At 37.4% G+C, this 25,559-nt stretch overlaps 1 protein-coding gene across 6 annotated transcripts in view; it reads right to left on the minus strand.

Moving 5' to 3' along the window:
- Positions 1-25,559, minus strand: part of sntg2 (syntrophin, gamma 2) — a 99,632-nt gene that overhangs the window by 9,528 nt on the left and 64,545 nt on the right. For 5 of the 6 annotated variants that reach the window (XM_038729370.1, XM_038729371.1, XM_038729367.1 and 2 more), the window contains 4 exons: positions 25,453-25,491; positions 23,338-23,454; positions 17,790-17,861; positions 17,270-17,479 (listed from right to left, as the gene is read on the minus strand). In XM_038729370.1, the coding sequence (XP_038585298.1) occupies positions 17,270-17,479; positions 17,790-17,861; positions 23,338-23,454; positions 25,453-25,491 (438 nt within the window). Of the gene's footprint in view, positions 1-15,128; positions 15,225-17,269; positions 17,480-17,789; positions 17,862-23,337; positions 23,455-25,452; positions 25,492-25,559 lie in introns of those variants that run through there. The other variant, XM_038729372.1, reaches the window with a different exon arrangement.

Below are 25,559 nucleotides of genomic sequence, written 5' to 3' on the forward strand. Positions count from 1 at the left end.
ACTGTTATTTATTTGGTATTTGTTTAATATTTGGTTATCGATCCCTGATTCCAGGGTGCTGCCCTGTAATTATTAATTTTTATTAATCATTTTGTGATATTAATAACTTTATTAATATTTGTAAATATCTTTGATATTCTTGCTAATAACCAGACCCTACCAAATCCCAACATATGAACTTTATATAGCCTTATTTTCCATTAGGAACTCACTTTCTTCATAAAGTTCACTAAATAGCTGCCTCTGTTATTCATTGGTTTTAATGACTTAGCTAACTATTCACATTCTAGGTGTTGAGCCTTGACCCCCATGAAGAGGTTAATGACATGGTACTATATAAGTAAAACCTGCGTAAAATTTACTTAATGTCAATCTTTTTTGGCAAGCACGTACACAGACATCAAAAGGGGCATAAGTGCCTGCCCTTTTTTCTAGGGGTCCTTTTTTAAAGGTCCGGTGTGTAATATTTCTGAGGATCTATTGAATGAATGAATGAATGAATGATTTTATTTGGTAAATTTACAATGAAATAACCAAAAAAGGAGTAGGCTGAAGCCAAGGCTTATATTTGCCTACCCCTAACCATATACCTGAAGAATCAGCATTATAAAAACAGTATACATAATTATACAATACTGCACATACATTTTTTACATAGTATTAACAAGATTTACATACTAACTGAATAATCATTAACAATTTTCTTTTTTAAAGATCTTTTGAAACAGAGAAGTACATAATTTCAAATCATCTTTTAGTGAATTCCATAATTTCACACCCATAACTGAAACACATCTAGATTTTACATTAGTTCTTTCTTTTCCACATTCAAACATAAACAGGCCTCTTAGGTTATATCTACCCTCTCTTAACTTAAATAATTTCTGAATACCAGATGGAAGACTTTTGTTAAATGCTCTGTACATTATTTCCAATATTTTTATATATACAATATCTGTGAATTTTAAGGTATTACTTTGAATAAAGAGTTTGTTGCTTATTTTATTAATAAGTCTAATAGCTCTTTTTTGTAACTTAACACATCTATGTTTGTTTTAATTGCATTTACCCATATTTCTGAACAGTATGACAGATAAGGCATAACTAAGGAGGAATATATAATACTCAAGCCTTTTTTATTTATTAGATCTTTTGTTTTATACAATATTCCGACTGATTTTGCTACCTTGCTTCTAATGTATTCAATATGTGGTTTCCAACTAAATTTATTATCTAGGATCACACCTAAGAATTTGATTTCATAGACTCTTTCAATTTCAACTCCATTTAACTGTAACTTTGCATTACTGTGAGTCCTATATATTCCTTATTAAACTTTGGTAGCTCATTAGCCAAATTTGGACCAATATTTACAAAATACTGGTTAAAGGCATCAACAATAGCCTCTTCATTTTCTACTGTTGTGTTATTATGTTTGATACACTATGCGAAATCTCTGTCTTTATGATTTTTCATTACCTTATTGATAATCCTCCAAGTACCCTTTATATCATGTCTGTATTTTTGCAATAGCTGGTCATAGTAATCCTTTTTTTGCTTTCTTAGAACTGATGTCTATTTTTATATTTTTTATACTGTTCCTCTTTTTCCTTGGTTGGACACTTAATAAAATCCATATATAGCTGACAACCTATTTTTTTGTTTGTTTACATTTACAAGGACAATGATTATCATAAATTTGTGTAAATATTTCCAAGAATGCGTTATATGAATCTTTAACAAACATTTTGCCAGTTATAATTTAATAATTTTCATAGCTTCCATAGCTCCAGGTAATTTTAATCTAAAATTTAGTTTTCCCATTCTTAAATGTAACTCATTCAGCATATCCAACACAGTAAAAACGGGTAAATGATCAGTAATATCTGTTACTGAAAGTCCACTTTTTGTTTTCACATTAGATTTGTTTATGAAAATATTATCAATAAGACACTATCTTTAGTTGTTCGAGTTGGTTTTAATATTAATGGATAGAAAACTAAACTAAACATAGTATTAACAAATTCTGATGTTTTAGTATGCTCATTAGATTTTAATAAATCAATGTTGAAATCTCCACAAACAAAGGTAAACTTTTCATTATGCTTCTCGAGCATCTCTGATATTGACAGAAATGCAATATGAGATCCATAACAATGTTTTCAGTGGTGTATAAAGACCTTACATAATAAACCATTATGTTTTTATTACCTTAGAAGTCATTTTTACCTACATAACCGTGTGTCCACCCTCCCATGGACGTCGCCATGTTGCTCCGTCATGTTTCTACAGTAGCTGAAAACAGACAAACAGCGCTACAGAGCGCGTTTCGTCACTATGTTCTTCTACTACTTCCAGCTGTGCAGACAGTCACTACCTTGAATTCTTCGAAGAAGAAGTAGTAATAATATACAGCAGGGGTCGACAAATAAGTTTTGTATCGGAGAAATTTTTTCAACAATTAGATGGTGGGTGAGAATACAATGCATAATATTAGAAGTCATTGCTACAGTGTTTGGTTAGCTCAGTTGGTAAAAGCACAGAACTCTCACCTAGAAGGTTCTGTGTTTGATCCCACCTTGACATAACTTTTTTTTTTCTCTTCAACAAATTGATTCTGCAGCGACTGTTTCTCATGCTCTCATGGCATGTCCTGCAGTGTGTGTGTTTTGGTGTTTGATCCGCATCCGTCAACCTTTTTCCTTTCCCCAGTATCTCCAGGCAGACAACATTTAGGGGAATCACATTTTCTGACGGCTCTTTCAGAGGTGTGTAAAGCAGGCTACAGACTCTTAACAAGCTTATCATGCTTATATTTTGCAGGCAAAAACCACTAAAGAGGTAGTGATTGTACCTACCTACCCAAAGCAAGTCTATAAAGCAACAGTACAGCAAAAGTACAGCAACTCTATTAACTGTCTCATTTTCTGTTGCTACCTTGTTATGCCATTTATGAAACTGAACATTATAACTACTTTACCCATAAATCATTGAGCTACATTTAATTATGTAAATTGTATCAATACATTATTCTGATTTTTATAATTTACTACTAATAATTAACATAATATTAATCGGGTCCTCCCATGAAAAAAAAAATGGACTTGAAACACTTAATTTCCTGCATTCTGATGAATTTTTCTGCACCAATTTATTGAGGAAATGTCTTTATTTATATAAAAGGAAACACAAAATTCAGGTGACAGGTGAAAATCACACGTTACATTACATGTTTCTCCTGTATATCAACTTTTCACATTTAATATCATCCCTGCTGAGTCAGCACACATGTAGGCATGACTGAATTAAAGTCTTAAGTCTAAAGTCTTTAAATGTGCATGTGGCACCCTTTCACCTCAATGATAAATTAATTAATTTTAATTCAATTAGGATCTCCTGGACTTTGATGGCTCCTGTGTTTCAGCAGGTTTTCTGCTCATGCTTAAAACTTTCTGCACATTCAGAATCTCTCCCACATATCTGTGCTCTCTGACATAATATTACAGAATAATATTTTGAGACAAAAGTCATATTATAACGAAAATAAAATCACACTAATGAGAATAAAGTCATAATGTTTTAACAAAATCTACCTTCCCCTCATGCATTACCCTGTGTTGTTGCTCTGCTGATAAGGTAGTACCCCCTTTAGACCGTCTGACAGACACAGAGCTCGTCTGGGACTGTACTGGATGAGATGAGAACACTGGTCTTCATAGAGGTAAAAAAAACAAAACAACAATTTGAAAACAGTTGTGATTAGACAGAAATGTCAACACGTTACGTGAACTTCAAACAAAATAGGCTATAGCAATATTATTGCAAGTAGTCTCCATTCTTTGAAGACCTGCGAGACAGGCTGCGACAAAGATTATTGCATATTAATACGGAAAATATTTTTGATGTTGTTGTTGAGGTACATTCAGGGCTACAGTCAAAACATTTGGGGCTAAGGCCCCTGAAAAATTACCTGGCAACGCCAATTAGCACCGCTATCAAAGTACTTATTTACTTCTACTATCAAAGCACCGTAATCTGGCCACAGGCCAGATCTTATTGTTGGCAGGCAGTTTTGGCAAGGGTCCATAAACACAGAGAGAACAAACATGTTTCCCTTGTAACTGTTTGTATAAACTTCATCTATTATGTAGTTTATAATGGACTGTGGTGCAGACAGTGACAATGTTACACTCTTGGCTTACATTTTTCCATGTTATCTGTCAGTGGCCAAGTCGCAATAACATATGGTTTTACTGAATATGTAAGTAAATATAGTTTCTTAATATATCTACCTAAAGAAACCTAATTTCTTGACTGGCTACTCTCTGCTGTCTGCTACACCTTTTGTGCTGTGTCAGCAACTGTAGCTGTCCAACGCTCTTTGAAACGGTAGGGGGTAGTGGTAGACTGGACAGTTGGTTGCGATTAGCAAATTTACATACAGTGAGGAAAATAAGTATTTGAACACCCTGCTATTTTGCAAGTTCTCCCACTTAGAAATCATGGAGGGGTCTGAAATTGTCATCGTAGGTGCATGTCCACTGTGAGAGACATAATCTAAAAAAAAAAATCCAGAAATCACAATGTATGATTTTTTAACTATTTATTTGTATGATACAGCTGCAAATAAGTATTTGAACACCTGAGAAAATCAATGTTAATATTTGGTACAGTAGCCTTTGTTTGCAATTACAGAGGTCAAACGTTTCCTGTAGTTTTTCACCAGGTTTGCACACACTGCAGGAGGGATTTTGGCCCACTCCTCCACACAGATCTTCTCCAGATCAGTCAGGTTTCTGGGCTGTCGCTGAGAAACACGGAGTTTGAGCTCCCTCCAAAGATTCTCTATTGGGTTTAGGTCTAGAGACTAACTAGGCCACACCAGAACCTTGATATGCTTCTTACAGAGCCACTCCTTGGTTATCCTGGCTGTGTGCTTCGGGTCATTGTCATGTTGGAAGACCCGGCCTCGACCCATCTTCAATGCTCTAACTGAGGGAAGGAGGTTGTTCCCCAAAATCTCGCAATACATGGCCCCGGTCATCCTCTCCTTAATACAGTGCAGTCGCCCTGTCCCATGTGCAGAAAAACACCCCCAAGGCATGATGCTACCACCCCCATGCTTCACAGTAGGGATGGTGTTCTTGGGATGGTACTCATCATTCTTCTTCCTCCAAACACGGTTAGTGGAATTATGACCAAAAAGTTCTATTTTGGTCTCATCTGACCACATGACTTTCTCCCATGACTCCTCTGGATCATCCAAATGGTCATTGGCAAACTGAAGACGGGCCTTGACATGTGCTGGTTTAAGCAGGGGAACCTTCCGTGCCATGCGTGATTTCAAACCATGACGTCTTAGTGTATTACCAACAGTAACCTTGGAAACGGTGGTCCCAGCTCTTTTCAGGTCATTGACCAGCTCCTCCCGTGTAGTTCTGGGCTGATTTCTCACCTTTCTTAGGATCATTGAGACCCCACGAGGTGAGATCTTGCATGGAGCCCCAGTCCGAGGGAGATTGACAGTCATGTTTAGCTTCTTCCATTTTCTAATGATTGCTCCAACAGTGGACCTTTTTTCACCAAGCTGATTGGCAATTTCCCCGTAGCCCTTTCCAGCCTTGTGGAGGTGTACAATTTTGTCTCTAGTGTCTTTGGACAGCTCTTTGGTCTTGGCCATGTTAGTAGTTGGATTCTTACTGATTGTATGGGGTGGACAGGTGTCTTTATGCAGCTAACGACCTCAAACAGGTGCATCTAATTTAGGATAATAAATGGAGTGGAGGTGGACATTTTGAAGGCAGACTAACACGTCTTTGAGAGTCAGAATTCTAGCTGATAGACAGGTGTTCAAATACTTATTTTATTCTGGATTTTTTTTTTAGATTATGTCTCTCACAGTGGACATGCACCTACGATGACAATTTCAGACCCCTCCATGATTTCTAAGTGGGAGAACTTGCAAAATAGCAGGGTGTTCAAATACTTATTTTCCTCAGTATATATTTTCCTGTTACGCATCTTCCGTGTCAAACAAATATATTTATTGAATAAAAATAAAAAAAATCACAATATCAGGATCAAGTCGAAATTTGATGCCCTCTCTCCCTCCCTCTGCACAGCAGTACACACAGCCAGGCAGGCAGCAGCTCCTCCCAGCTCCTTTCCCAGCTGTGTTTTTCTTGGCTTCTGTGGAGGTGAGTAGTGATAAAAGACTAAGCTACCAGTGCTTCACGTTTACAGCTTATTAGCCAATAGATAAATATAGTTCACTTGTGTGACTTGCCAACATGCATCACTCATGAGCTCCTAGCTAATGTAAGTTTGTTAATGTTTAGCTACAGCAATATGGCCACGCTAACATACTGTACTTTATGGAGATGTTACAGGTGAATATAGAAAAATTCTAATGATATGCAAATTAGGCAGCTAATTAAGCTAAGGCAGTGCAGGTAAATAAGAAAACAAAATAACTAAAGCACATCACCATAGAACTTCCCCAGTTAATGACTTCAACCAAGAGCGTTTTCCCCTGAAATTCTATGTTTAAATAAGCAGAATAGCTTGTTTTGGTTAATTCAGAAGAAATCTACAGATGCAAACAGATGGAGGGTGAGTTTAAAACAAACATGATCTAAATGTGTATTTTGGAAGTTTTCTTTCTGTGAAGCTGGAGATGATTTTACTTGTAAAACAAAAAGTATTTAAACAATTAATTTTATTGTTCCTCTCCTTGGTGTAGTCGTTTATTCTAAATATCTATTTGAAATTAGTAGGATAGAAAGCATGCACATTGTGGCATAGTTTCCTTTGCTGTTGCCTGCTCTTGTGACAAACCAAGTGAATACTTAAGGCCTGAACTGATTATTTGGTAGAAATCTCTTGAGTATGAAATAACTGCATGAGTGTGAGGCAATTAAAATAAATTGGTAAGGAAGTCAGAGTTGTGTTAATATATTACTCAAATAATGTTTTGTTTAACAATAAATAATTATGAGAAGTGCCCTTTTTTCCCCACTTGAGCCCCTGCCCCCCAAAATGTCTGTGCACATCCCTGTTTTATGGTGCCCTTTATCAATATTCACCTGTGTTATGAGGCTGGTGCTAGCTCATACTTGTGGCCTGTTTTACCAAAAATCTGCAGATTACTGTTACTGTTCTATGATGAGCTCACATATTTGACATCTTCTCAAATCTAGTAAAATGTATTTTGATGCATTTATATTCATGACAAACCTAAATTCCTTATGTATATATTGTATTATCCATCATTAAAATGTTTTCAAATACCGGTAGTCCTGGTCATTCAAAAGAGAAAATGAGCAATACACCCATATTTCAAGCTAATAAGACACCTTGAGAGGGATTAGTAGGGAAACATTTTTGGCCTGGGTCTAAAGGGTTAAATACTGCATTTATTAACAATGTGGGACAATCATGTATGTTGCCTGTTTTCAGGATGCAAAAATACATTCAACTATTCCCAAAATGCAGATTTTGCACCTGGAATCCAAAAATTTGCTAATCACATTTAAACCCACATTCAAGTTTGACAGTAATTTGACATCAGATTGTATTGTTTGAGATGTGTGTCAGTCTGGTTGCTTAATATCGCTTACAACTTGACAGCTGACATTGATGTCACATCCAGAGTGGATTCAGCCCCATTAGCTGGCTAAGAGCTACAGTAACTGTGTGACTGCAGCTTCAAACACATATGCATATCATCATTCCCCTTTGAAGCTTTTGTTGTCTGGAGCAGCAGAGGAGGTTCTGCATTGTGACTTGATATTGTTACAGCAAAACAGAAAGAGGGTAACATATCCATTCTTCATCTATCCTGCAGCTTGTTTTTGCTTCTATGCTGGAAAACCCCACCACCAGTTAATGTGTATGTCCCCGCCTTTGATGTTGACACAGCAAGTGATGCAAATAGATTAATATTACCTAAACACACAAATCCAAACCAGTTCACTTACTGACTTTATTCCTTTCACTTACAGGGTGATCCTTCATACAGGATTCTTATCTTGGTGAGAGCTGAAACCTTTGATCCTGGGCCTCTTTATCTTCCTAGTATACTGATTCCATCTATCATGTAGCAAAAGGTGCACAGAGGAGACAAAACCTGGACAATCTAATTAATGCTCAGCTTCTTAAGGATCCACTGCCAAGTTTACAATCTAATATTAAAATTACACTAATGAATAAGAGATCTTTCACCAACAAATCATCTGTCATTAACATTCTCATTAATTATTCTAAACTACACTGCATTATTTTATGAAAACTTGGCCAGCGTGGCACCACTCAAATCCAACTTTGCCCAAGCAAATAAAAGTGTAAGGTTTCTACATTCATAGAGGCCCCTACATGGATTAGTCTACCATATGTCACATCCACTGTTTTCTGCACCTATATTTTGGTTGATTTGTTGATTGCTGTTTGCAAAGCTTATTACTTTTGTTACGTCAAGCTTTCCATTTTGTGCAATGATGAACAGTGACAGGTTTATTTCTCAAAATTCTTAATTTTTGAAAAAATGGGTCCTTGATTTCAGACCGAGGTACACAAAAGAAAGCTTTTCATTTCTTGCCAGTAATAGTCAATTTTGCCAACTAAAATGACACCTATCCATGCCAGATTTTATCAGCTGTAGCTAACTATCTAGTTAAGCAAACTTTATCTCCAGTTGACTAAACACCAGCTGACTCAAACAAACTTAAATACCATATTGGTCCAAATATAAGACAACCCTAATTATCAGACGACGCCCCTCTTTCAAGACTAATTTTTGGAAAAATACTTTCTGAAGACCAAATCTTGTTTGTCAGGAGAGCAATATGCACTTAGCCGATATTTGGCACCATCTGTTGTTGTGGGTGTATATTAACATTTAAAGTGCTAGACCCAGAAAATAAGACAAGGTGAGTTTTTGAGACAAATTTCCAGGGGAAAAAAACATACTGAATTGTCTATTACATTAAACATTAAATTAAGTTCTATGTGTGAACTACAAAGTTTTCATTTTATTGTACAACCTTGTGTTGTATAATTATAAATAAACTACCTTGATTTGGATGTAACTAACAATTGTGAAATGGCTCACTCATAAAATCAGAATGTATGGCTCTAAAAAAAGTCATTCCTTCTCCCTTTTCTTGGTTTGTTTTATTTTTTATCATGCACTGCACGGTACCCTCAGAGCCTTGCATGAGGAAAATACAATGTACTCTGATTTTCTAACTGTGGCTGCTAACACATGAATTAAATATTTTGCTCAGGGATTCTCCTTGTTACAAGACAGCGGGCTTCCACAGAATGCTGGTGGTCACAGGTTGGTGAAGTCAACATTGTTTTCAGCCATTCCAGTCATGAACACGTGAACGTCTAGAAAACGCAGGCATACTTGGTAATTAAATATTGATACTGTTGAGTTTGAATAGTAATAGTTGTGAACTGGGAAATTATTTGTTCCTCATACATACTGAAGGCACAAGGCCAATGTGAGGCCAAAATATTTATACAAAATATTTTCAACCTAAAAAAAGGGGTCAGGGTGAGACTGACGTGGGTGTGCGTAGGTGAGCTTAGCACACACATGGAGTGAGGCAGAGCAGGTGACAGGTGAACTAGTCAGTTGATGACAACTCGTTATATTATTTATTTATTTATATATATATAAGCCACTATAGGCTCATTTACGCTTTGTAAAATACTGTAGTGTGTAGCTAATAATGGTGACTAACAAGTTATAGCAGTTATAAACTCATGTCATCTTGCCTTGAGCTGAAATAAACTTGCCAACAGCCTGGCTGAGAGAGAGTATGGGATTTTAGATAGGGGCAAGAGCCACAGATGTAAAGGTTGTTGGTTAATAACACAAGACACAACAAGAGTATTATTGCGAAAAACACAATGTGGCACAATAATGGTTTCATCTTGATTATCCTGTTTTCATGATAATGTATAATCTAAAATTTGATGAATTGAACAGCTATAGCTGGGCTACAATGGAATGTAAATAAGCATAAAACCTGATATTTATTTGCTATTTTCTAGGATCTTAGAGTAAACTTACACAATTCCGGGAATTTTGACTTTTTAGATTTAATTTTACATTTCAACTATTCTCCTCTGCAGTAAAATTGTAACTACAATAACATCCACCTCCTGCCAATTAAATCTTCACTTTATTTAGGTGCACTGAGCTGGAATGGTCTTACTGCTGCCCCCTTTGACCATTAGCAGGGGTGGATGTAACAAATTATATTTACTATTTTTACTGTAACAAAGTTTTGGTTTGCTTGTGTTTTTTGGTTTATTTGTAATTTTACTTAAAGTCATGTCAAACTGTATGATAACGGAACTAAAGAAAGGAGCCAAATCAGCAGCTGCTGCTGGTGTGGCTGCAGGAGGCAGAGCACTTACTTACACTGACACACTGGAAACCTACATGTTCTTCAGCAGAGAGTCTTTCAGCTAAAATCGTAAACCTTTGAGGACTGCAGTCGGACAGAGAGGCTAAGTGGACTGGTTACATTGTGTTTTAAGAATGAATGAGAAGCTGAACCTAGAGCAGATTGTGGAGGACTTTACGCTCAGAGAATGCTGTTCCCCCCAGACTGTATACAAGAAGTGGACGTTTGTGGACTGCTGTTTTGAAGCCTTGGGTTTAGCTGATAGGGCGCCGCCATGTTGATTTTTTGCAACCAGCGGCACTGGACGTGACCATATTTGGATGAGACGGTGGAGCTAATGGCTCCGTGCGGAGCTAGCTAGCTTGCTTAGTTAAGTGCATCTGTAATTCACGTTGACTGTCATTTTAACAGGGCTGACAATTTTGTCTAGCAAACAACAGTCTTAAAACCAAATATTTATATGTGTATTAATTCTATAAGTAGCAGGCAGTGTTATCGTTACTTCTCCTAGTCACTAGTAGTGAAAGTAATATAGTAACGTAATGAGCACTGTAACTAGTTACTTTTATCACCCAGTAAAAAGTAAAGCAATATTATTACTTTTTAAAGGAGTAATAAGTAACTAGTAACTTATTACAAATTACAGTAATTTGCCCAACACAGGCAGTTATTTAATTGTGGATTTGGGACTTTTTAAATGTTTTACTTTATTTATGGCCAAGGCACTGAAGTGGCCGACAGTCTGATTTGAACATATTCCAGGCTCTTGCCGAGTAAATTTATTATTTGAAAAATACTTGGGGACAAACTGTAATTTTCAAATAATAAATTTACTCTTTTTCTTCAAAACAGCATCATACACTTACATGTAAACTTATTTTTCTTGTAGCTGCCCCTTCTATGTTTGTTTACCTTTTTTTAACGCCTCCGGGCTTCCCTTGGTAACCTATGTTTAACATCACACCGCTGTGAACTGTGGTTTCATTAAATTTATATGAAACTGCATAAATTTAACAGTATGTTTTTTTATGAATAGAACTGCCCCAGGAAACTCGTTGGCTAAGACCAGTGAGACAATTTCATTACAACTGGTGGGAAAAAACTCTGGGGGCCAAGGACGCAAGGCTGCGTGGTAAAAGTCATACTGCAGCCTACAGCAGAAAATATCTGAAAGTGAAATTCACAAGGGCAGTGCTGACTGCTGCAAACACCTGTAAAAAAAAAAAAAAAAATGTCCACCAGCAGGTGGCGCTATAATTAAAGTGAGTTTTAGCTATAGTTAACAGGAAGTGATGTAATATCACGAAACTTGGGCAGTACCTGTACATGCCCCAACAAGGCTCTGTGCAAAATTTGGCACCAAGGTGGCTCTACAAATGAAGTGATCTCATATCTTCCCATAGGTCTGTCTGAATAACACAAAACTTAGTTAGTAATGGGTAGTTTCCCGTGCCACTCTGCGCAAATGTTGGCATCGAACAGCCACTAGGTGGTGCTTTGTTGCAAAATCATAACAAAAAGCTCCAATCCGGTCGGACGTGCACTGCCTTGCAGATAGCAATTTCATCTACATGTATTTAGTTTCACTTACTCATAAAAATGCTCTATACAAAACAGGCCCACTCTACATTTAAGCATTTTTAAGCTGTAGGAATTAGCATGTGCAGAATTGACTGGATGAATGTAATTGAGTCCGGTAGATTTATGACTCTGAACTCTCAGTGACCACATGAGCTCTCCAAACATAAAAGGGATTATACATGGTTCCTAAGACTTTCAGATTGATGGTTTTTACTAAAGAGCCAGTGCAGAGTCAAGCACACTGCTTGCTGGTATGATACACTTACACTATTCCAAATGACATATTGGGAAATAGGAAGCCATTTAATTATATCTTTTCTCCCATGTTGACCCGGAAAGGATTTCAGTCTGCTAGTGATTCGAATATATTCTGACAGGTGCTCTGCTTTGTAATATTTATAAATGTCCCTACTTAAGGGTCCTGAGCACCAAAGCCCTCAGGCTCCATAGCATTTTTAGTCTTTATCCTTGGTTGGCCGCACTTAAGGGGTGAAAGGGTGGGAATTGGGAAAAATTATAAAAGGCACCGCTGGCCATTTCATGAAGAGTCTGACCTGACATATGGCATACTTTCTCAATTCCTGAATACAATGTGTGATCATGGCTATATTTGGAAGCTTTAAAAAGCTCAAAAGGAAAAACCACTGATACTACAGACATAATAGGATACAATTCCCGCAAATGATTACAGTTGTGCTTTAAGCAAGGAGTCCAACGTCTGTGCTTGTGATTGCGTTTACTTCCATTAGGGGACTCTTGTTTCAAAAAATTCATGTCTACCAATTTAGCTCTTCTTCATCTTTGTCTAAACATTGACTAAAAGAAACATTTTCAGTTAAGTAATTCTGCTCAGATGGAAGAACGAAATAGGACAGAACCTAACAGTGATGGTGAAAGGCTGATCACACAAAGGCTTGTGTTGAGTTGTCCACTATTCAGACCTGGAGTTTGCTGCAAATACTTTACCCTTGGGTGAATTCTGTGTGTGTTTTCCATAACTGTTTCAGAGAAAAGTTTTTAACTAATATTTGCTATAGTGTTGCAACTCATAACAGCTGTGGCAGGACCATCTGGATGGACTGTAACGGTTTATCCCTACATACATACATACATACATACATACTGGAGACAGAAGCTGTTCAGATCGGATTTAAACAATGTAATACATTGTAATTTTTAGCATTTTAATAATAAACTTCATACCATAGAAGATGTGAAATGTGTGACAGGCAGTGAGGAGGAAGAGAAAAGAGGAAGTTGAGGGGAAATAAAAGAAACATCTGGCTATCAGAGCATGATCAACACTTTTGTAGTTCTGTTATGTAATGTTACCCCTCAGAATTAGAATCAGGTTTATTTCTAAGTACATTTTCCAATACAACTTCTATAATGTATCATTTTCTATTATACTTCAATTACTGTATCCCTTTCTGTCCTTTACTTACATTAATTTTTTTGTATTTTTACTATTACAATTAAAACTATAATTATTTTTCTTGTTGTCTTAGTTGTAATATTGGTTTGTGTGTCTTATTATGTATGCATATATATGCATATCTGTATATATGCCCCTCCCCTCTCCCTTTTTCCTAGAGGTGTTCATGTTTAAGCCTCTTGATGAATATGAGACAGCTGCTAGTGAGAATTGCTTAACAATGCACTCTTGACACGAGTTGACCGCCTTTACTCTTGAAACATATTTGCTTCAGAGGCAATTTAATGGCTCATTGATGTGAGAACTAATTCTTTAGGTTACTCAAGCTAAATACTTCAGAACTCACAATAACATTTATGGAAAACAGGTAGCTGCCTAGCTTTCGATTTTAAACTCAATTCATTTCTTAATAAGAAAAAAAAAAATTAAGAAGCACAAAGCCTATAATGTTTCAAAGAAAAGACTTTTCATCACGTGCAATCATTTCTCACTGATGAAGCATTAAATTGGTAGGAAGGGACAGCACTGATTTAAACAATTTAACAAAATCTTTTCAAACTTACTGTGGTTAATTAGAGTGTAAGCAACATTGTTATTCATAAGAAAAACTAACCAGGTTATATAATGGTTGGTAAGTTTTTTTTTCTTTAATAACTTTTCTGCTTATTCATATTAATATTTATATAAATCCTCAGAAGTATGAAAGAGACTAAAACAGGATACAAATTGACCCACTGCGTGTGAGATAAAAGCCTGATCAAACCCACAGTCTGCATCTCAGTTTTAATATAAAAATCTCTCTTTTTCTCTTGGTGTCTCACACACACACACACACACTACAAAAATGCTCTTGTAGACAGACCATCTAAAAACGCCTTCAGTGCAACACAAAAATGATTCTGCTGATATACGGTATTCCACCATTAGCCATGATGGTAGTAGTATTCACCCTGTGGATCAAGGTTTAGCATTGAGTGAATAAAGTACAAATATGAAGTGCACCTCACACCAGGCATTAGTTAGCCAGCATCACACACTCACAGACAAAATCTCTGAAAATTTGCACTCATATGAAACACAGCTGACCACAATCAGAACAATAAAACACCAGTAGCTGTTTAGAAATGCAAAACGTCCCCCTAAAGTAAATAACTATTGAAATATAATTAAAAACATTGCTGAGCTGTGGTACAGTGGCAAGGTTGGGAAGCAAAAGTGAGAAAAAAGACTGTATTTTTTTTTTTTTTTGAAGAGTTGGCAACAGTGGCGTAGTCAAGACCGCCCAGAGCAAGACCAAATCATGACCAAGACCAGAGTGTGTAAGGGTGGCGATGGCGCAGTTGGTAAGGCACATGCCTTTAGTGTGTGTTCAATTTCCTCTGTGACACATCTAGGGACACATTATCCCTAAGCAAGACACTTAACCCCTAGTTGCTCCAGAGGCGTGTGAACTTTGACATATATAAGTCACTTTGGATAAAAGCATCAGCTAAATGAATAAATTTAATGTATCGAGGCTGAGACAAGACCAAGACCATGAGCAGTTGAGACCAAGTCAAGGCCATGACCAATGCCACCACACTACATGACACACGATAAAATGTGGAACATGATCATAAGCACTTCTGAAATTGACCTCAAAGTTCCACATTCCCATAAAAACACCAACATACACACACTAAGATCTGAAATCAACTTAACCATCTTTATTCAATACAATTTCTTTGTACAAACATTACGTTTTCTACATAACTCTTGTCTTCCATGTTTGATCCTTCATATTTGATCTGCAAATGTGTATTCAAAATCAAAATTAGCACTCAAAGTAATGTGCCATGTGCCTATGGCCATACAGAGCAACCGATTTAATATGTACATTTTTCCAAAAGTGGAGGCGCATTACTTGGTCTCAACTCTGTGTTGTCACATCTCTAGGCTAGCTTTCTCACCCAAATGAGGGAACGGTACCACAGTGCGTAGCTTTAATATTGGGAGCTATATGCAACTGACATTAGCTTAGGTTGATGTAACTAAACATTAACAACATAGCTTCATGAGGCCCATCTCGTCGTCAAAAAATGTAACGTAATTCAAGTTCTCACCACATGGCCTGTCCCCCGCAATCTCTCACAAAGACCGCATTAGCTACTTCCCTCAATATGTTACGTAAATTATTTAGCATGTGCACCTAGCAAGGTGGCAAATTGCTAGCATGCAACTGAAACTAGTGTCCTGAAACATATAATGTACTGAACACAGGTAATATGTACAGCACTTAATATTCACACACTCACTACTAGTTTTACATCCAATAAAAGTAAGGATGTTAACAAATAAATCAGACAATTCACAGGCAATGTTCCCCACAGTTGCATTCTTGACTGGTCTTGAAATAAAATCCTGAGTCCTATGTTTGAGACCGTGACAACACCACGCACTAATGTGGTTGATTCCAAGAAGAGACCAAGACCTTCAAAATAATGTGTCTCAAGACCAAGACCCATCTCGAGAACTACAACACTAATTAGCGCTGGGGAAACAGGTGTGCAGACCTACCAGGAGTCCAACAGGTGCAGGTGTTCTAACATATATCATCTATATGTGTTGCCCTTAAGACAAAACAAGAAAACTTCAACTGACTTCAGCTCTCCAGCTATTTGTTAGAATAATTTGTTTTGAATGTGTCTCAAACAAATGGTGTTGTTTGTGGAACAAAACCAACTCACGTGGTTCTTTAAATCAATTGTTGTTGCCGTAATTAAAGTTTTTACAGGCTTGATGTTAAAAGAAGATTACTGTATTATGACGAGTTGTTTTTAATCAAAAGTATCATAATAACGCCGACCCCATACATTTTGTACAAAAAATGACTTTTGTATTGACACACATAACTATTTTACTAAATATACAGCAGGAGGGAAGGTTCTATTGACCAAAAGCACAAACAAACAGCTTATGTGTTAATGGAATACACTTCCTGAAACTGTGTGTGGGTTTCAAATATTTTTGAAAAAGCATCTTCAGAAAAGAGACTTTTAATGAATACCAACTTTTAGCTTACGTTTTCTTTATTATATTTTTGATTGTTACAGTACTACTCATTTTCTGTACTACTATATTTTCTGTGTCTTATTGTGTTGTATCTAATGTTGTATTTAATATTTTATTGTATGCAGACTGTAGGATGGATATATAATTTGTTATGTAGGTGTAGGTAATGTCCAGTGTAGCTGTGTCTAAAATGCAATTCAATAAGTCAATAAGAAATAAATACCTTATAACAGCGGTTTACAACCTTGGGTCCAGGGTTTCCAAGGGGTCCCCAGAAATATGGGGAATATTTTAATATCACTTTTATTTCAATTCAAGTTAGCACAATGAGAGAATGACTATTCCGTTTATAGGTTTCACACTCTTCACTGTCAATGTACCAATCTACAATAAAGACAGTTATGGAATAGTTTTTATCAGACTACATCTTTTCAAATATGGTTCCGTGGCCTGATGTGTATGAATTTTGTGGTCCGTGACACCAAAAATGTTGAGAACCACAATGTTTTATCCTGAGACTCTGTCCAATCATCAGGGCTGTTGATGCTACTTATCTGCCTTCTGGCTCTAAAAACTAAAATTAAAGCACACAAAGTAGTGCCGTGGTCTTATTTTCAGCAAACATCACATGCTTCATGTCGCCCTTTGAGGTTGGGAAAATGTTGTCACAGGCTCTCCTGCTTTGAGAACTCCTTAAGTATTCATCAAAGTTTGAAAATGACACGATCTAAAGCAGGTAGGTCGTTTAGTTTAGCACAGTGTTATATATAGAAATACTCACTCGTATTCGCTGCACTTCCAAGAACACAGCTCTTTGGAAGGACTTCTCCCAGATAGCCAGGTCAGTGGCCAGCTCTACCCTGAAGGTATGGCTCTGGCCGTGGCCGACCAGAATACTGAAGCTCAGAGACTCATTGTCCTGCTGCTCAGGAGAATGCTCCAGCCCCAAGTAGAGCCTTGCCTGGAGCCAGCAGTCCTCTGCCATCCACAGCTGTAACACAAAATTCTAATTATTACATGCTGGGGAATGGGTTTTGCTGTCTCTTCACTTTTTTAATGATTAATTCAGTTGGTTGAATGAAGAGTACATTCCTTAATTCTCGGGTTAAATGAAAAACTTTCAGTGTGTACATTTCCTGGTTTGTGGATCAGGAGTATCACCTCAGGTCAAGAGAGTCCTATTTAGTAGGCTCCCTGAAACACCATACTATCTGCTAAAGCCGAGGGGAATAAAACAGCCACCTATAATATATATAAACTGCAGTGATCAAATGTGCAGCTCACCCTCCTCCTTAACATACCTTGTGGACCTTGAAAAGAACCTCATAGAGGTGATATGTTGTTTCAGCTTGTCCCCAATCAGCGGCACCGATCTGAGAAAAAAAAAAGGATCAAGGAACGTGAGATGAAAAGGGAGCATATCAAAACAACTTTTTTGCACTTGTTAGAAGCACCTCCCTATCCAAATGCAAAATATAAATGAAAGCTAGGTAGGTAGCTTAGTTCTGTGAATGCCTGGATGAATGCCAGTGTCAGTGGATTTATCCTGCTGCACTCTGCCACAGGTAGAAAATGTACATCAAGAAGGTAACACACATTAATCACAAACACTTGGGTATCCCAAAGGTATAACGTGTATATAAGTGTGTAGAAAGTGTAGAAATGTTTAGACACACAGTACTATTGAAGTAACACAATAACCAGGGCGTGCCCAGGAAAGTAGCTCAAGGAGAAAGGTAGTCATTGAAAGATCCCACATTACACGTGTTTTACTATAGACAGTGGTTGATGAAGTAATAATGGATAAAAACAACGTAATAAAGTGCTTTACATTATTGAACCATGATTTAAACATTCAGAACTGCAATGAGGCAAATAAAATCAGAAAACTAAAATATTACAAAATAAAGTGGAATAAAATACCCAACAATAATATACAATAAAAATAAATAAAAAAACGATGTGTTAGCATTAATAAAAATCTTTAAAAAATAGCTTTTTGAGAATTGATTTAAAAGATGCCACTGATTCTACAGTGTGTGGTTAACTCAGAATGTACCATCTTATAACAGTTTCCTAATCTAAACCAGCATCCTGCCATTCCCCCCACATCGTGTGGGGGAAGCAAAACTATTTCCCTGCCATTAAGTTTGAAACGTTGCATGTAAAATGAATTTGCATAAATTTTACAGCGTGACTATAGCTTACTGTGTAGAATCACAGCATTAAAGTTACCCTTTATAACCTCAGGTCTTGAGCAGGGTCGCAGACGTGGATCATAAACACGTCATTTCTGTGGCGTAAAGGAATTATTAGAGTGGTGCTTCAAATATCCCCAAGTTAAAATGAATGACCGTGCTAAAAGTTTGCAGCATGCTACACTGAGCAGTGAGCGCACTAACTGAGACCGACAAGAGGCTACTCAGACTTTGTTTTCCAGGGCGTGTTTCATTAAAGCACATGCACTAATGCTATCCTGGTGGATATAAAAGTCTGCTCTACCTTGGGGATATTGGCTACTGCCTTATTTCTATAAAAGCAGCTGGTGGCATTTCACAGCCCACCAGCTGCACAATGCTTTCTGTTCATGGAACCATCATTTTGACGACTCCACAATGCATCCATTATATTTAATGTAATCTGTCAAAATGACTTCTCTCACCAACACAACTGCATCAAGTAAAACACCACTTTATTGTATAACTGCCCTGCATGCTTGTTAAATGCAGTGGGGGTGGGGTTCCTCAACTTCAGAGACTTTAGTTTGTGCATCAGAAACAATCTTGCATTTCTGTGCCTGTGGCATGTTCAGCTTAAAGGAGACATCTGTGACATTTCCTGCAGCATTTAGACAACTTGTGTAACATATATGATTTATTAAGGCCATTCCCTTATGTTAAGAAGTAGTTTTGTAGAAATGTTGATGATGGTTTACAAAGAGCAATATTTATCAAAGCAGATTACTTACAGCTGTATTTTGAATAAGTTACCTTTTAAATCCAACAAGGACTTGCATACTTTTGTACACAACATTGATAACTCCCTAAAGAAAATACAGGCTTCACCCACAATGCCGCTGAAAAATCTTCAATAGCGATAGTTTTATCTATGTTGTGGTGATGCCCCTTGCAGAAGGAAAGGCAGCCCCACCTCCACACAAACCTGTTTGATGGTATCAACAAGCTCAGTTTGAGAGTCTCGGCTTACACAAGGCCAGACTCTTGCCCCTGCCATGGAAACAAACGGCTGGAGAGACCATCTCTAATCTGACCCACAGCATCGATGTAGAGCGAATTCCAATATGTGCCGTATAGGGCAGCCGTGTAATATGCGACACAGAGGAACTTATCTGTGAGCCAGTGCTGGGGACTCAAGCAAACTGGAGAATACAGAACAGAAGATGCAATGCATTGGTCCACAACAGGCACATAATCCACATACACCTACACTCCGCATGGATAGATAGAGTTGCATAAAGCATTCACATTATCCTGGCAAGATGAAGCGCTAGATTTAGGCAGATTCTCCGGAGGAAATGGACTGCCGCTGGCCAACTGTCTTAGCTCAACGTCATAGAACTCGTGAGCGAAAAGCAGACCCATCTTAAAAGGAATAGTTTGACATTTTGGGAAATACACTTATTTGCTTTCTGGCAGAGAGTGAAATAAGCAGCTCGACACCACTCTCATGTTACAAATTATATCTTGTTTGCTCCATCTGTAAAAAACACAAAGTGTAAAAACTAGTGTTGTAGTTCTTCGAGACCGGACTTGGTCTCCGTTTATATGTTACCGTTTATAAAACTTCACAAAGATTGAAAGGACATGCTTGTCACTTAGACAAGGCCCCAAACACACAGGCCGAAGTCTGTTCTTAATGTGCAGCTTTGGTGATTGAAAACTTGTTGTAGCCTCTCACACAAAAGTCTGCTTGAGAACCTTCAAAATGGAGAAGGTGAGCCACAATAGCTTGTCAAATAATGTTAAAGGGTGACGAAAGCTCTTCAATAGGAGGCAGGACAGGCCAACAGAGACTGAACAGCCCATAATGTGCACACCCTACCTTGGCACTGCATATCACAGCGTCCAGAGAGTAAATGTGATTAACCTGCCGAATCATTTGCCAAATGAAGTAAGACGATGAAAGAGATGCACATTTTGGACCACTGTGGTTTCTATACTAATGGGAGAACTGAGCTTGTGTCATATAGCAAACAACCACAACACAAAGGCTACCCTCCTTTGTTCACCAGCCCTGGCAGCCAGGCATAAACATTTTATGCTGACCCTGGACCTGCATTATCATCTAATGGCCAATTCTGATTTCTCTCAGACCACATGTAAATAGGAGAAGTTTAGTTTCAGTGTATATTTTATCTGTTCTCAATTCTAACCCTGTTTATTACATAATAGATTTAATTCTGGTGTCTCAGATGTCATGACAGTAGGTGTCACTGAATACTTTTTGTCCAAAACAGGTCAAAATGTGAAGATACTGTCATTATTGGATATGTATTGCCTATCATTGGCTATAGTCTTAAAATATAAGTACTGGCACAAGTTTGGAAAAACTCATTAAAAAAAAAACACATTAAATGTATCTCACAAAAGTGAATACATCCATTACATTTTTGTAAATATTTGATTATACCTTTCATGTGACAACACTGAAGAAATTACACTTTGCTGAAATGTAAAGTAGTGAGTGTACAGCTTGTATAACTGTAAATTTGCTGTCCCCTCAAAATAACACACAGCCATTAAGGTCTATACTGCTGGCAAGAAAAGTGAGTACACTCCTAAGTGAAAATGTCTAAATTGGGCCCAATTAACCATTTTCCCTCCCAGGTGTCATGTGACTTGTTAGTGTTACAAGGTCTCAGGTGTGAATGGGGAGCAGGTGTGTTAAATTTGGTGTTATCGCTCTCACACTCCCTCATACTGGTCACTGGAAGTTCAACATGGCCCCTCATGACAAAGAACTCTGAGGATCTGAAAAAAGAATTGAAGCTCTACATTTGGCCTAGGCTTTAAGAAGATTGCCAAAACCATGAAACTGAGCTGTAGCACAGTGGCGAAGACCATACAGCGGTTCAACAGGACAGGTTCCACTCAGAGCAGGCCTCGCCATGGTCCACCAAAGAAGTTCACGAAGAGTGCACGTGCTCAGTGTCATATCCAGAGGTTAATAGACGTATGAGTGCTGCCAGCATTGCTGCAGAGGTTGAAGAGCTGTCAGTTCTCAGACTATACGCTGCACACTGCATCAAAAAAAAAAAATCAAAAAGGAAGTCTCTTCTAAAGATGATGCATAAGATAGCCCGCAAACACTTTGCTGAAGACAAGCAGAGTAAAGACATGGATTAGTGGAACCATGTCCTGTGGTCTGATGAGACCAAGATAAACATATTTGGTTCAGATGGTGTCAAGCGTGTGTAGCGGCAACCAGGTGAGGAGTACAAAGACAAGTGTGTCTTGCCTACAGTCAAGCATGGTGGTGGGACTGTCATGGTCTGGAGCTACATGGAGGAGTGGAAGGGGACTCCAGTGGCAACCTGTGATGCTTAAGGTTAAGGCTGTGCAGGAAAATAATGGTGGCCACACTAAATATTGACACTATGGGCCCAATTTGGACATTTTCCCTTAGGGGTGTACTCACTTTTGTTGCCAGTGGTTTAGACATTAATGGCTGTGTGATGTGTTATATCGAGAGCACAGCAAATTTACACCGTTATACAAGCTGTACACTCACTACTTTACATTGCAGCAAAGTGTCATTTCTTCAGTGTTGTCACATGAAAAGATATCAAATATTTGCTAAAATGTGAGGGGTGTACTCACTTTTGTGAGATACTGTATACATGGGTTGTGACCATTTTATTGAGGCTATATAATCCTTGAGGGCATTAATTACAATGACTGTGGGTACTTTAATGATGAGCTGATCTTGCACCTACTATACTGTTTTTTTTCCATTGTCACAGAGGGAGCACTGTTTTGAATGTCCACAGGGACACAATTCATACGCAACCTCAATTCATACGCAACGAGTGATTGGCTGAAACTATCAGCAAGATCATGCTACATTAAGACCGTTTTTAGCAATATTTTCTAGCACTGTATGGTGGAGCGGCAATAGTAACGTTGGGCTGGTAAATGTAATTTAACAGAAGACAGAATCAACTAATTTTACTGATTAATACACCTTCAAGCAGATTAAGGTGAAATCAGCAAGAATAGAGTTTGACTAGAATAAAATCTGTAAACTCAAGGTCGAAAAGGTGCACAATTGGACGTGTACTAGGGGCCTTGAATACTTCATCCTCAGACATGGCATAAATCAAGTCTTGAAACATCTTTAAAGATCTACTTAACATCTTATTGTAAAAAATGAAAATAACCATGTATAACCCTTCATTGCCACATAACAGTCAGCCATGATCACAACAAATATAAATTCATCACCAGTTACTGCATGTCTGTCTTCTCGTATTCAATTATAACTGAAGCATACAGTATTTCACAGATGCTGCCAACTTGTTTCAAAAACAAACCATGCAGCACAGTGGGGGATAATCACAGATCAGTGAGCAGCAGCATAAAATCATCACACTTATGTACAAAAACACGTTCAAAAAAAGGACCTGAACAAATCATGATGCTGAGCTGAATCCACGGTACTAATATGAGTTTAAGTTACGAGGGCAAATGTGATATGCTTTAGATTTTGGACAATACCATTTCAAATCATCTTAAAATTAAGACCTAATATTTCTTTGAAAAGGCTTTATAGAGATCTGAATGAGAAATGAAGTTTTATCAGATCTGAAAATGATGAAAGACTAATTACCGGGGGACTTCTGAAGATATGAAAATATGGTCCTCTCAATGCCAGGTACTTGAATGCTGAAGTCCTAACAGCAGTGCTGCCCTCTGGGCTTTCACATGCCCAGCCCATGTGAATGATCTGCAGAGATGAAGACGATGACATTTACATATAATGTTTCTATTTGATAAAAAAAAGTTAACAACATGCACAATAGAAATCTTGCTCAATCAGCATACCAGAATATGTATATGTACAAAGTCAAAGGGATCAAGTTATAGAACTACAGTGAGGCATCTGCCATGTGATACATTTAAAAGATAGCCCATCTCAAATCACCAATATACATTTTGAGGTTTTACTTAAACTAATAACAACACTATTAAGCCCATTTGACTGAAAACTTGTCCCAAAATTTTTCTGAACTCTTTATTGGCCTATGCATTAATCCAGAGCTGCAGTTGTATGCAGATGATGCAGTTTTTCCTTATAAACATCTGGAGGGACAAATGGAACAACACCTCTGAAGCCGTCAATGTTCATAATACAGTTAAGGAAGGAAGTAACCACACACAGCAAACTTGAATGGTCCAAACATCTAACTAACACCTCAGGCCAGAAAGGAGGAGAGGCAGAAAGTGGCCACTAAAATGAACATCAAGATTACCCACAGTCTACAAATCATAGCTTTGCAGTGTCATGGAGTATAATCAGAGGGGGAAAGTAACGAATTACAATTACTCACGTTACTGTAATTGAGTAGCTTTCTTGTGTACTTGGACTTTTTGAAGTAGTAGTTTTTTAAATCTGTAATTTTACTCTTAAGTATGTTTTAAGTATTGTACTTCGCTGCATTTTCAATCACATCCGTCCTGAGTAAAGAAAAAGTGAAAGGAAAAACTCGTGACAACTTTGGCTTCAGAGAGAACAACAGCTTTATCATCATGCAGTGTAAGCTGTGAAAAATGTTGTATTAAGTTACTGCTAATGCTAACTGAACATTTCCTGCCACTGCAGCTTCACATTAAAAGCCTTTAACTGGCGAAACTCAAGTTGACTTTTATTTTGAAGTAGTCACAGGATTTGCAATCTGTTTGTAAGTGAGCTCAGCGCTGACCGCTACAATGCGGCTACACAACAAGACAACCATCAATTTCAACAGTTTCTTAGACAGCGGACCAGTTTGAAATATGACAAAGTGGTTAAAAAAAAGTTTTCATAGTTTGGTAAGATACAAAAAGCAAGTTGGCATAAACAACTTGCTGGTAACGCTTATGACATCCCATTAAAATGACCACCTGTTTGAATGTAAATAAGGATCTGACTTCATAGACAGTCTAGTCTCATAGTCTAATCTGTACCGCCACAGTTTCCTAATAAAGCAAAAACATTCTCAAACTTCTCATTATAACATTAAAAGTCATTGTTTTTCTTGTGTTTTCTTGTATTTGTCAAACTAACTAAAATTAAAAGCGCCATATGGTTTTGTTCCCTTTTAAAATCGCTAAAGACTGGACTTTAATTAAATAAGTATGTATATAAATAAGATATTAAATCAATATAAATAAGTTATTTAAGGAGGTAACTTTTACTTTGAGTAAATTTTAAATGAGCTACTTTTAACTTTTACTTGAGTAAATTTTTGTACTGGTAATTTTACTTGTACTTAAGTAAAAGTTCATCAAAGTAATCATACTTTCTATTTAAGCAGAATATTTTTGTACTCTTTCCACCTAGTATAATATACTGAACTAGATCTACACCTATATACCAACAATTTTGAGAAGAAGATCCAGGAAAGTACTGGGAGTTAACCTGTTCTGACGAGCCTTTGTCAGCGTTACCGACAGTTGTTAGATTGCTGCTCTTACAGTCAAGATGCACAATCAGTTGTCCTAATGGTGAAGCAGCATTGCATTTAACCACAGTGTTTTCGGTTTGATTATGGCCCATCTCCCAGCGTTTGCTGTTTGTGTCTCTACTTGCACTATCCAAGAAAGGTATACTTTTAACAGTCAGCAGTGCTGTGTGACAGCTTTGCCTGTGGCAGTATGTATGTTATGTACTGTACAGTATGTATGTGGTTTCAAAAAGAAAAAGAAAGGACTGGTTTGTTGAGTTAAGTCCGTGTCCGCATACCTGATCATCTGAAGAGCAGTATTTGTTGACAATCTTTATCTATGAGAGAAACAAAAATAAAACAATAATCAGTGACAAAGCTATAAATTATATTAATAAGGTATCCT

Source organism: Micropterus salmoides, unplaced genomic scaffold (genome assembly GCF_014851395.1).
Source record: "Micropterus salmoides isolate LMB-PRFRI ecotype aquatic unplaced genomic scaffold, ASM1485139v1 Ms_hic_scaffold_19, whole genome shotgun sequence".
Lineage (NCBI taxonomy): Eukaryota > Metazoa > Chordata > Actinopteri > Centrarchiformes > Centrarchidae > Micropterus > Micropterus salmoides.